Raw genomic sequence first — 13,289 nt, 5'->3', positions numbered from 1 at the left:
ATTTTTCTGTTAAAATAAGAACCAAAACAATCAGAGATACACAGCTTAAATATCTAAATGGCTGTCTTCCTCACAGAGTGCCACTTACAATTGTTAAACACACTCCTGCTCCTGAACTGAATGCATAATGTGAAATGAAGAACTCGGGAGTTGCTGAGCTGCCTGCTAGGTTACAGGGCCCAGGGTCTCATCCACTGACAACACTGGCCAAATTTCTCCTTGATGTGACCCTCCATCAAGATTTATGATGTGAACTGGAGTTGGAATACAAAGCTACACACCTTGGCTTATTTATAGCTATGTTATGGATGTCATAAGTGTGTTTAAAAACTTGATAAAATTTGAAGTGAAATAAGAGGAAACACAAAGCAACTTCAGTCAAAAACTTTACACATATTAGACAATTACGCACCTTCTCTGCTCACAGAGTGCCTGGGTCGGGTTGTGTATATCATACTGAAAACTGTTTAGCATGCAGCTTATAACAACATCCTTTTTAATGTCGCTTTGGTAGATTAACTTCTCTAAAGCTACAGAATGTGAACACTCCACTCATGCATTACTTTATTGTATCAGATCATCAAATTACTGTGACACTTTGTAAGGTTCAAGCGTGGAGGCTTAATGGCTTTAGATTGATTTGCAAGCCACAATGTACTGAACATTGAGCCCAATGTCTCCCCATTTGAGGATTCTTAAAGGAAATATGATTTAATACATTTGTAAATGGACTGCTGTCTGCACACAAGTCAGAATCTGATCTATTTATTCAATAAATAATCAATAAAGCAATTACAAAAACAAATGGACCTCTTCTGCTTGCTGTTTCTCGTCTCTGTCCCTCCCTTTTTAATAAGAGAGGCTGCTAAACTGCGCCTGCAGCACTCCAATACAGAGTTCATTAATGCAACCAATTTATCACAAGAACCCACACTATGTAATTGTCAACTATCTATATTGAATGTTATTAGCTTCACAACAACAATAATTTCAACATGGCCTGACAGACCACAATGGCACTCTCATCAATTTCATTCACAGACAGATTTTATGATAATCATATGAACATGCATAATATAATGCATTTCTTTTTTTCATTCCTCCATAATTTATTAAAAAAAAGAAACAGCGTACATACTGTATATATGTTGTCTGGTTAACTAACTTATTTAGATCCATCTCTGTTAAAGACAGCTGGTTGGTTAGTTTTGGGTTAAGAATCCAGGCCCATTAGCAGAAGCAAACGCTGTCTCCCTTCTATTGAACATTTAAAGGTATCCTTTACAACACAAGCATCCCATTAGTTGAAGGTTAAACACGTCAGGTAGGGTAAAGCATTTTCTTTGCAGCCTTTGTGTTCTGGTGTCACACAGAGAAAAAAGCAGCACAAAGGTGTAGCAGTAGATAAGACACGCCTGCAAGAGCCCAACTGTAGTAACTGATTTTAATAAAACAGTCTTGCTACTTCTTTGTGGTGTGTTTGTTGTAAGAGGGTGTCTATCTCCTAAAAGATACATTAAGAACACACTGTAAAGTCACTGGGGAGTGTTGGCTTACTACAACTTCAGCAGGTTTTGTGCACACATGACAGTTGTCCAGTTCAACTAAAGTGAAACTTGATCCACAAATTGTGTCTCTGTACAATAGTGAAAGATGACTCAGATGGTAAAGAGACCAGCTGGCTCCAGTTACAACTGTCTGTCATATAACAGTGTAGCGTCTGTAAGCATGTGTAAGCACTGGAAACAGACGTACACCCTGCTTAGTTATGGCTGTGTTTATGGAATGTAGTGGCTGATTGGTGGCGTGAGGTAATAGACGTACACACCCATGCATGCTTGCGTTGGGCATTACCTTTTGTGTGGAGCCATGGGTTGGGCTCTTCCATGCTGCTGCTAGGTAACAATTCAATAGAGTGCACACACAGACGTGTACATGCATGACATTTTGTCAGTTGAATGCAGAGTGCAGAGCATTGCTTTCTCTCTAAAGCAACTTTTTACTATGGTGAAATGATTAGTGTTAGCAGTTCTTGTATTTGACTGCTATCAATTTATATGGAGTATAAATAACAATGTCATGTGAATTCATGTGTTGTGCTTGTACTGCTCCTTTCTATCTGTTTCTATGCTCCTAATACCTTGGTTACTAACCTACCGTTGACAGAAGTGAAGTATTGTGCTTTCCCCTTTGTTATTCAGTAAAAGCACTTGATACTGTTGATTGTGTTATGCTGTAAGGCTTTTAGACTGACAGTAACTCTCATAGACAGCAATGTATAATCCTTAGAAATGTCTTTCTGTATTTTTATCACCCTCTAAGTCAAAATGTGCTGTTCTACACGGGGATTGATGTTGTGGAAAAAGGTTCCATTTGTATTCCTCTTTCACATTTATGAGAAGGTGTAGAATACATTCAAAGCTTCCATTCTAGTGTCATGTTGACAAACTTGTCTGCAAGCTTCAGTAAAGTCTTGGCCATTTACACAAAAACATGTTCCTATGCAAAACAGGAAGTAGATAATTGCTGTCTTCTTGTGGAACGTGGATTCTAGTGATGTTATCTACAGACATGGCTCCATCCCCATTTATAAAGCATATATTCAGTTTATTACTCACTCTGAGATTCATTACTGTTCACAGGTACCTGTAAAAGTGGTTTGGGTGGACATTTCTGATGCATTGGTTGGTTTTGTTTGTATTTGTAAAGCCCCAAAGAGCAACAAGGCAAAACTGGTCTTGCAGATATGTCATTGACTCTAATGCTTTTGGTCTTGCGTGTAAACACACACCATTTTCTAGTGTTTATGCTGCACAGTCTTGGAACTGTTTGCAAAATATATACATGTTTTGACCACTTTTATGGCTTGCTTAAGAGTGAGAACCCAATTTGAAGAGAAAGCTAAATCGTGGACAATCTCATATGATTTTAAAGACTCAGAGATTTTTAATACCTGCAGGTGCTTTCACATAAATGCATCTTTTTTTGTTGACAATGCTGACACACCATGCACAGTTACAGCATCAGTATAAAGGTTAAAATGAACCGATGTCTGCTAGTATTTGGTGCCACACAAAGATTCGCTTTGTGAATCAATGCAGCCTTGAGCTCTTGAGCAGGTCTATGTCCATGGCTGGGAATTTGCATTTAAATTACATCGCCCACACAAACACAGCCTGATGCACTGCACCTGAGGAAGTACGGAAGAAATTGGGATGAGTTCAGGTGCAATGACGTATTACTACTGTATTTCACAAACAAACAGAAGACAGGCACAATCAACAACAAAAACAACCACATCTCTGCTTTCAATTTTTGTTCCTGTTGGTCTAAATCCTTATTCTCTAAAGTCAAACTATGATATGAAGCCATGTGTATCATATGAATCAGTGCTCAGCTACAAAGTGTGTTTGTTCTTGGACAATAACAGTGGCACAGTTACAGCATATTATCTGGTTTCTCCCTTTACGAGGTGTGGCGGTTGTTATTCTCAGTCAAAGGTTAAGGAGAAAAAGTTACATTCCACTGCAGAGAACCTGTTTGACACTCAATGACCAAGTGAAGCCATTACCACTCCCATTACCTGAATTTGCAGTGGCTGAGTGAATCTAAAGAGAACTAAACATGCCTTTATGCTCAGCCATTTGGAGCAGAAGCTCGGTGAGCACTATACATTAGGAAGTAGCCAATAAAAGTCACTGAATATCAGTTGAATTAGATTTGATCCCATGGGGATCTCTGTTGGGACATAGGCACAAGGTGTGACTGAAGGACACGCTATTATTAGACAGAGGAATAGGTTGGTGTGCGGCCAGTGACTGCAAGACATTCATACGAGTTGTCTTTGTCGCTTTGGACATAGCTGCAGATCTTTGAATAGAAAGAGCACTACACTACAGGTCAAACTATGATGTAATGGTACAACTGTACAGAGAAGTGTGGATGCATTAAACTACAATGTCAGCCCATGATAAGTTGATTTAATTATGCAATTACACAATAAACAAGGTAGAAATAAGACCAGGAATCCAGAATGCAAGAAATTAATTCAGATAATGCATTTCCAGGTAAATACCAGCAGCAGGTCTGCATACCTGTACAGTTCAGCATGTCAGTCTGTGTTTACTGAGGTATTGTGGGTGAGGCGGTGTGGTGTAGGGAGGTCATTCATTGTGCATTTATTGTCATTTATTGTGTGACTTTCAATAAAGGTGTTGATGCATGTTTTGTAGGTGACAAGTGAAATGCAGTTTGTGCAGATTTTGTTCTGAATTAGTCCGAAAACAAAAAAAAGTATCCCGTCTTTGCGTGCTGCTGGTGCAATACTGGGCATGTGTGTGAAGCCGTAGTCCAGCCCCGCTACCCGCCCACCACCCCTCCCTCTTCCCTTCGGTGCGTCTCGGTCCGCCCGCAGCAGTCTCCTTCCCAGCGAGGATTCACTACAGAGATGGCTGCGAAAGTGTGCAGATCAGTACTCCTGTTGTCCCGGAGCAGCGGAGCGGTGGCCGGCAGCCTCCCTGCACTTGTTGTGTCTTCACAGCGACACCAGCAGCACATAAGACCGGTAAGTCCCAGGACGTCTGAGCACGCAGGCTGATGTGTAGGACCGGGCAGGCAGGCAGGCAGGCTGGACCGGAGAACAGGCAGCGGTGGTGGCGGCGGCGGTGGTGGTGGTGGTGGGGCTGGCTAAGGAAGTAAAGCTAACTAGCCTCAAGATATTCTGTTCACATCCTCTCTTGAGATTCAGGTGAGGCACAAGATGAGTCATGAAAAAAATATCACAACCTGGTGTCGTCCGGTTGTTTTAACCCACGGTGGGACGTGGAGCCTTCACAAGAGGCAATGCAGTTTTTTGGAGCACTTGGTGAAGCCCATGTACCCCCCAGCGGCGCTGCCCCGCCGTTTACTGTAACTAGCCTTCAGACACTCCGCGGCCACATAAAGACACATACCTCCTGATTTCTCCCGCGTCCTTCAACTTTGCAGGCATATTTTTTTCAGGTCAGTGCTGCTTCTTGTTACTGTGTGTGATTGTGACTTGAGATCCCGCTGCTGGGTTTTGGATTATTTTGGAGTGTCTGCAGTACGTGGTGCTGTTGGTTGAATCACGGACGGCCACGGATGGAATGGATGTATCTTTATTTTTTCTGCTGTTGCACTGAGGATATTTGGTGCCAGCAGATGTTTGGTTGGTGGTTCGGTTGATAGTGATGACAGGGGGCATGGCTCTGCTGCTTCTACATGGTGTGTGAACTGCAGCGTCTGTGTGGTGGTGCAGCAGCAGCAGAAACTCAGAATAATGAATATCTGTCCAGAGGTAGAGGGGGAAACTACAGTTGTGCCTGTGTGTGTGAGGGAGAGAGAGTGAGACACACACACACACACACACACACACACTTGTTTGTTCATGCACACATATGAGACTTCACAGAAACATGGAAGCCCACACTTAGATGATGTCAGACTCTCCAGCCAGCCCTGCTGTTTCCTCCCCTCCCTGCGGGTGTTTCCCCATTCAGCTGGGAGATCCTGGGTTTTCCTGCAAGCTAGCTGATGCAGGTCTTTTTTACATGGCCTTTACACTATAGCTATGGATTTGCAGCTCACAATAACAGGAGGGAAATTGTGTTTTTACAAACCTGACAGTGCTGCCTGTGTGACCCTCTCGCTGGGGTAAAGCGGTGAGCCTTTTTACAGCTCAGCTGCCTGAAGAGGCAGATGAGGCACGGAGCAGACTTGAATACAAAAGAATGAGGAAGTCAGAGCAACCTAGGACAGGCCCGCCCCCTTTATACAAGCTCTGAATGTTGCTGCATGCCTGATGTTTTGAATCTTCTTTTGTTGCACCCTCTAGTCTGTCTTCATCTTGTGATTGTCTTTCTGTCTTTTTGATGTGTGTTTTTTTTTTCCACTTTTTACTCCTCCCTTGTACAAACACTTGCCACGGGCCTTGTGAAATTAAATGAGGCTTTCCTTCCTGTGAAACAGGCCAGCCTGGAGGTTAAGTAGCTGTCCGAGCAGACACGCTCTGACTGTATCTTCAGGCTCTTATCATCAGACTGTGTTACTGTCACCCACTGTGAATTTTTACAACGGTCAAATTTAAAGTCTGTAGAGAAAGTAACATTCTCAAATAAGCAGGCCTATTTAAACCTAAAGTGATTTAACGCTGAGATGCAGCTTACTGTGTGTCTCAGCAGAGTCTGCCCTAATAAGTTTTCATTTTATTTTAGGTCTCCTCAGGTTGTAGTTTTGTTTGTCTGTCATATTGTGTCTTCGTCCGTTGGAGCGTTGCCGCCGCAGCTCCTAATGCGGCCCTGTCACTTTGTGACAGCCAACCCTCTGTATTCATTTGTGAGTGTTACACTGCAGTGTGTGTGGAAACTGCTTTTTTTATATAAAGGAGCAGCAGGATACATGCTGTTGCCATGTAGTCTGAGTAAAGGACAGGCATCATCCAAACATGCAATGGAACCCGATTTCAATTGGTGAACAGACTAATGGCTCTGAATATTGCTTCTATAATGTGGTGCACTCATGATGGGTCAACTCCACAGGGATGCCCAGCAGACAGTGGGCTCCAGAGGCTCACATTTAACCTGCACTAGATTACTATTGAGTCAGCTGTCATATAAAATGCTGCTGTTTTAACATGTGGCAGGGGAGTTGAGTCATTGCAACAACAGTGCCTGTAAAAGGATTATAAATCATGGAGGGGTTTTCTTTAGTGTGAGCTAATTGAGTCAATATTTCCATATATTGCGTTTAAAATATAGGATTTCATGGAAAACCTAGGAGTAAAACAGATCAAACTCAAGTTTTTTTTCAGTTAATTTTTTTTCCATTTAAGCATGTTCATTAAAGCTGAGCAGCTGGTGGCTGTAGCAGCAGGGGCCACAGGGTCGAGGTCTACTCCTAGCTTTTAATCCAATCAGTGTAGGAGTAAACTAATTTATCCCAGCCTGCCTTCACAGACTCAGTGCCGAAGTTATCCGGATTAGTGCGATAAGAGAGTGACTCTAAGCTTGTGGCTGCGTTAAAGGTGATACGATAGTCTAATGATTGATAACCTTCATGCAGGCAGTTTCATTAATGTAATCCTGATGTCTATGGGTTTCACTCCCATTTATAATGTCACATTTACATGTATGACTGTAAAAGGGAAATAGGTGCATTTTATGGAAGAGGAAACATGACAGGATGATGGAATGTCACATTTGCTGTCATTTCTTGAGCTAATTAACTATTTAATTTGTCGCATTGATGTGTGATGATTGACCTCTTTAAGGCCCTCTGTTGTATCGGAGATAATTGATGTGCTGAAGCTGAATTGTCTGTTTATGACATTTGAGGTTTATGATGATGGCCTGCATGCCTGTTCGTAGATACTATCGTACCGATCCATGTCATGTCTGGTACCACTACTGAAAGTACGATCTTTCGTTAGCTGATATTGAATTACTATCCGTACACAGGGGCAGTTTTAATGGACATGGAGAGCAATTTAGAGGGTTTTCTTTAGTGAGTGAGAAAACTGAGCTGCATGGATGCATGAAGCAAAGTGATACGATAGAATTTCAGTCAGAGGTTAGTTATAGTTACAAAATTATTGATTTGTTAAATGGATATTCCATCCAGTTTGTGTGGCATGCTGTGTCCTTGCTGTTGATAGTTGCATGTTTACAGTTTCCACATTAGCATATAGTATCAACTGGCTTGCGTAAAGTGGAGTCTAACTAGCTATACTGCAATAAATGGCTCACATAGTCTGTAGAATATTGCGCTTAAAATGCTCAGATCAACCATCAATACACATATTCTATATAAAAGATGAGTGTATAACCTGCCTTTTTAGCCAGTCACATCTGTACCCAGTAAACTATTACTCAGTCCACTACTGACTGCCCACTCTTCAGTGATTTGAATTAGCTTTAGAGTGGGCTGCAGAGCAATGAACAGGAAATACAAGAGAGGCAACCAATCTTGTATTGCCAGGCAGACATGTTAGTTCACTCTGCTTCAGTGGCAACTTTTCTTAGTTAGGCCAGTGTCTTACGGCAAAATGACTGCATTTGCCCTTGTAGAGGACTTTAGTACCCAGTAAAATTTGTCACAAGCCGACCTCCCATGTTTTATCCAGATTGTGTAGGGTGTTGTCTCCCAATACCCTACAGACTATTTTGGTGTAAAATACAGCAAACATGTGACAATTAATCATTTTAATGCCAAACTGAGCACTAATAGCTCAAAAGATGAAACACAGGAAGATTGTTTATTGTGCTGAATAATACCATAGCATTCCACCATAGATAGATAGCTTATTCAACTACAGAAATGTAAGTGGCTGGAGTTATATTTGTACAATATATGGCAATAAAAGGAGCTGTTAAGCTTCAGATTTCTGATCAAAGTTGATAATGGTCATACATATTGTGTTGCACTGGTTCGCAACAAATAAACAAGCTTTAAATGCTACAACATGTAATAATCAAAGACATCGTTATAAAATCATACAAGTTATCAGTGATGTGAAGGGGATCTGTTCTTGGACTGCATACCAATCAAAAGGATACAGGAACATGCAGTGCAGTGATGTTTTTGTGTTCACCCTCTGTACCTTCATAAAAACAAATCTAGTCATTTCTTTTTCTTCGAACCACAATTTTGCAGTGCAATGTCTATCACTTTGATGTCATCACATCAAAAAACTGCATGTGCACGATGTCACAATACATTTAGTACACCATTTTTTCACCTCTCATCCAAACAAATACACATTTGTCCATTTTCAGACTTATCTAGGGTTGAATATTGAGCTTTCATTACAACCTGCTGTTAAAATGATACATCCTTTGAAACTTGTTTTTCAAAGTGACAGAAACTTGATTGACTGGTTACTTGGCCTTGTAAACCTTGTCAGTATGGATACGTTTCACTCATTCCCTAACTCTAAAGGCAGAAAAGACCTATTTGTCTCATTTTTATCCATATGACACATGTTGTGTTGTCTTTGTTGGCATTTCATTGCCATGTAGTGAAATGTCTGACCATCAAACAAAAAAAACAAGTGTGTTGTCATCTTATTACAGTGATGAAATGCTGATTTAGCGGCTGTGCTCCTGTCAGAGATTCTGTCAGCTTAGGGCCACGATCACTCAGGTGAGGTAGCCAGAGTAATTTCCACTGTCTGCTGCCATTCTGGAGTTGTATGGCTGACCAGGCAGGCGCACTGCACTGAAACTGAAAGTGGTGCATTTGTTCAGCTGCACCCCTTTTTTGACACTTTTCTGCAGACTTTCGCACTGTATCCATTACAATTAGGTTGACAGGTTTGTGAAACGAACTGACATGGGCTTTGTCAGAGTTCAGTGTGGTGAAATAAGCTGTACAATTTAAAGCTGTGGAATCCAAAGAGATAACTTTCTTTCAGCATTTATTCACCTCATTGACTTAAATTGGGTTGTTATCCTGCATTTGTTGAAGTGTATAATGACAATTACACTGTCTCATGGCACATGATGTTTTGTTAATTGCTTCAATTGCATCACAGGTATGGCTACATATTGCCCCTGAGCGGCTGTGGAAGTTATTGCTATATTATAGCATATTTATTCTAAACAAGATCTTCTCAGCCAGACCATTTTTATAGAGATAAACACTCACTTCCTTCTTCCTCTAGCTTTGTTCCCTCACTGCTTTTTCAGTCCATCACATTACAGCACCTGCTTAACATGGTAACCTTTCTCACGCTCGCCAGCTGTTGCCCCGCGGTCAAAAGAAATTGTCCTGGTAGGTGAAACAGCTTGGTATTAGACAATTACTGAAGCAAATGTGGATGCTGCTCAACTTCTCCATCTGTCGCCTTGTTTTATACAGCACAGTTATTGTTTTAATGCTTCAACTCCTTGTTAGACTGAGGAGCTGCATTCTTCTGTTATCTGCTCATTATGGCCATGCAGCGGCATTGTAATGGATGAGACAATTGTGATGGACAAAGTCCTCATTAGCACTCTGGAAGGGATTTCACCCTTGAAGTGGAAAATGACTGGTGAACCTCTGCTATTGGCATAGACTAATTAGCTGCTTCCCATGTTTCTGTGTGGCCCAGCGTGTCTCCAGTCAAGTCTGAAAAGGACATTAAACTAGGCCAACATGTGTAATGTGATGATGGATGGATGGAAGCAACGCTTGGTTACCCCCTTCTCATCTGAGATGTGGGGCTGGTGGCATCCTCTGCCAGCAGGGCAGGTGAAGTGACTGCTCGGACCTGAAGGTCATTGGCAGCCCAGCCTTTCACACCGTTAGATATGAGATTAGGCTCATTATTGTGACAAATCTGTGTGGGAATGCCAGGTCCAAATGACCAGTGTAGGGGCAGATTTAGTTCGTCTGAAGGTCAGCTATGCCCATATCTGTCACAAAATTTCGACAGTTATACGAAAGCATTTCTGTGTGCTGTCAGTTTGTTAATATACACACTTGGACTTGTACTATGGAAGTATTGTGTTGAGCCTTAAAGATATAAATGCCTGTCTGTCAACATGGTATGTGGCAATCTACCCCGCATCTTATGGATTTGCATCATGTGACAAATTAATTCCAGGCTGCGTTACTCAGAGTTTAGTAGAACATTGACCTGCAAAACACTAGGACTTTCCAGTGTGTAGGTAATTAGCCAGAAAGAGGAGGGGTTGACCTCTCCTTCAGGACCTATTGATCGTTTATACCCTTGTTTATACAAGTTCATGTTCATGAAATAATGCAAGCAGCAGAGCAGGATGGATGTCGGCTGAGTGTGGAGATGTTCGCTCCTTTCACACATTATGTTCAAGGTTTCTGAAATTGGAAAGGGTACAGCTATCCAAATTGACGGCCATGTTAAATGCTAATTTTCTCCTCCTTTCTGGCACATTAAATTGTTTCCGTCAATCTCCCACATGGCACTCACACATTTCTAGAATACTGACTGAAAAAAAGCTATAACCACAGTGGCTACATACTGTAACCCTAGTTTTTTTGTTTAAAGGCTTTCCAGCAGTCTATTTATGAGGTAGGAAGTTATATACCACAAAAACACTGTTGTCAGAGTAATTTCAGAGTATAATTTCAACATCTGAGAGTTTTCAAGTCATCGTTAAGCCTCTTTCCTTTGCTCAGGGGTAAGCCGCTCCCTCTCAGTAGTAACACTCCCTTATTTGCATGTAACCCTGAAGTTTAAACATCTCTGAGCTGCAATAAGGAAATCAAGCACATTGAGTCAAGATTAGATATCCTAATAGATATTGTGCATGAAGCTTCTCATATCAGTCCCACGATAGAGCTTTATTCTTTGAGTGCACTCTGCCCGGCTCTCTCACTTATCTACCATGCTTTGTTGAATTGAATACATTTACAATTGTTTGGTGAAAAGTTAAAAACAACCATGTCAGAGATAGGCGGCAAGAAGAGATTCATCTTTGTTAGACAGGAAGAAACTGGCTTGACTGTCTATGGCAGCTCTTAATTGGAATTGGACAACATTATGTATGAATGAGTCCTGTTTCACTGATAATAATGGCTGGAAAGTTGTTCACAGGAACATCGGGATTCTGTGACGTGAGGATTCCCTCGGCCTCAGGCTCACCTCTTTCATTGACAAGTAAACTGTCTGCCTCTCATTTCAGCTTTCCCATTTCACAGAACTAAAAGGATTATTCTAAAGTCGAAGTACAAACAAATTTTTGCTTACATTTTGGCTGCTTTATTCAGAAGACCATCATGCTGTTTCCAGCACGTCCAAAACTAGGTGCACTCACTAGCACACTCCATGATCTAATTAGAACAGTTTCTAAATTGCATTTGTCTGTGATCCATGAGAACAGATTTGAGTAATTGCTTGTCAAATTAGCTAGCTGTGCATCCAAGTCTTTTCGAAGAAAAGGTAAAGTCATCAGCTAGAAAAATAGAATACAACATTTTATTTCAAATGAAGTGTAAATAAAGTGATTTAACACTTTCGGTGTGGGATCCCTACAAATTTAAACAAGGCTAATAGCCCTCTAATCGCTCAGGATGCCCACCACACACACAAGCTCATAAGTAGTCCTTTTGTTCCTTCTGGATCGATTCACTGGGTTAATGGCAAGAGGGCTTGACATTTTCAAGTTCATTACACCTTTTTTGTCCCGGTGATTTGAGCGAATGGGCCGATGTCTCCTGTGATAAAGCTGGTTGATCTCTGAGGTGGGGTGGACAGATGAGGCAGCACTAGTCGAAGGAAATCTGCATTTCACAGTTATATCTGCTGTATGTGTTGAGACGTACTGCGATACCAGGGAAGTGAGGGCTTTGCTTGTCATGCTTAAACAGGATGTATGGAGTGCTTTGACATCATCCTTGTGTGGAGGTCATTGTGGCTTGTGGGAGTGTGTGTGTCGACTTGAGAGGAATTATCTCTCCACGGCGGCTTAGTGAGGCATGGTGCCAAGCAGGCCGCTGTTTGTTGTTTCCTTTTTTATAGCATTGGCTCACTTTGCTTCTTTTTACCCTGGGTGGTCACTGGTCAGCCTGAATTAGCCACAGCCATCTGAAAAGAGGCTTTTTAAACATGCGTATATACTGTAAATTGCTACTTCATGGTTCAGCTAAAAAGCCAATTTCAAGAAGCGTAGTAGCTGGGTGAAGAAGGGTGTCCCTGTAAATAATATTTTAGCAAGAAAATTGAACTCCACAAGTTCGATTTTTTTTTCCACTTTTCTAAAAACAACACATTTTGAAAATGATTCTCGGCTGTAGACTGTTTTTTAGTGTCTGTGTCATGGTGCAGGCTGTGGACATCAAGTGAAGAGAGAGGCTGGCTCTGATGCCGCAAAACCGAATTACTTCCAAACTGCCTTTTTTAGGGCCAAGCTCTTCTCTTTTGGCTGCCATGTTGTTTAAGTGCATCTCTGTCGGATACAGGTGGAGGAGGGCTGAGCCCACTTTGAAGCACAATGGGGTACAACGGCGGTGAGAGTTAAAATTTTCATGAAAAACAATCAGAATCAGAAATACTGTATTAACCCCTGGGGGAAATTGCTTACCTCCCAGGTCCTCTATGCATGATCAGAAATAATAACAGGTTAGAAATAAATAAAATGTCCTAAAGAGCAAATTGGAATTTATTGATAAAGTCGATTTATCGCCAAGCCCTAAATTTAATTTGTTTATGACAGGACCTTGATTTTTACACATGCTTGAACACAGGTTTGTTTAAAAGACTACAAGTTATGTAATCTATCACTTTATGATGCTATAAATAAATCCTGTTT

At 41.4% G+C, this 13,289-nt stretch overlaps 1 protein-coding gene across 3 annotated transcripts in view; it reads left to right on the top strand.

Annotated features, from left to right (window-relative positions):
- The first annotated feature begins 4,402 nt into the window (after positions 1–4,402).
- The window catches only part of mcu (mitochondrial calcium uniporter), a 52,071-nt gene continuing 43,184 nt past the window's right edge, over positions 4,403–13,289 (top strand). For all 3 annotated transcript variants that reach the window (XR_003671834.1, XM_028423572.1, XM_028423571.1), the window contains exon 1: positions 4,403–4,564. Coding sequence is in view for 2 of the 3 variants with exons in the window: in XM_028423572.1 (XP_028279373.1) it covers positions 4,448–4,564 (117 nt within the window). In the remaining variant the exon portion in view is untranslated. The remainder of the gene's footprint in view (positions 4,565–13,289) is intronic.

Source organism: Parambassis ranga, chromosome 15 (genome assembly GCF_900634625.1).
Source record: "Parambassis ranga chromosome 15, fParRan2.1, whole genome shotgun sequence".
Lineage (NCBI taxonomy): Eukaryota > Metazoa > Chordata > Actinopteri > Ambassidae > Parambassis > Parambassis ranga.
This window is presented reverse-complemented; position numbering and strand designations above follow the sequence as displayed.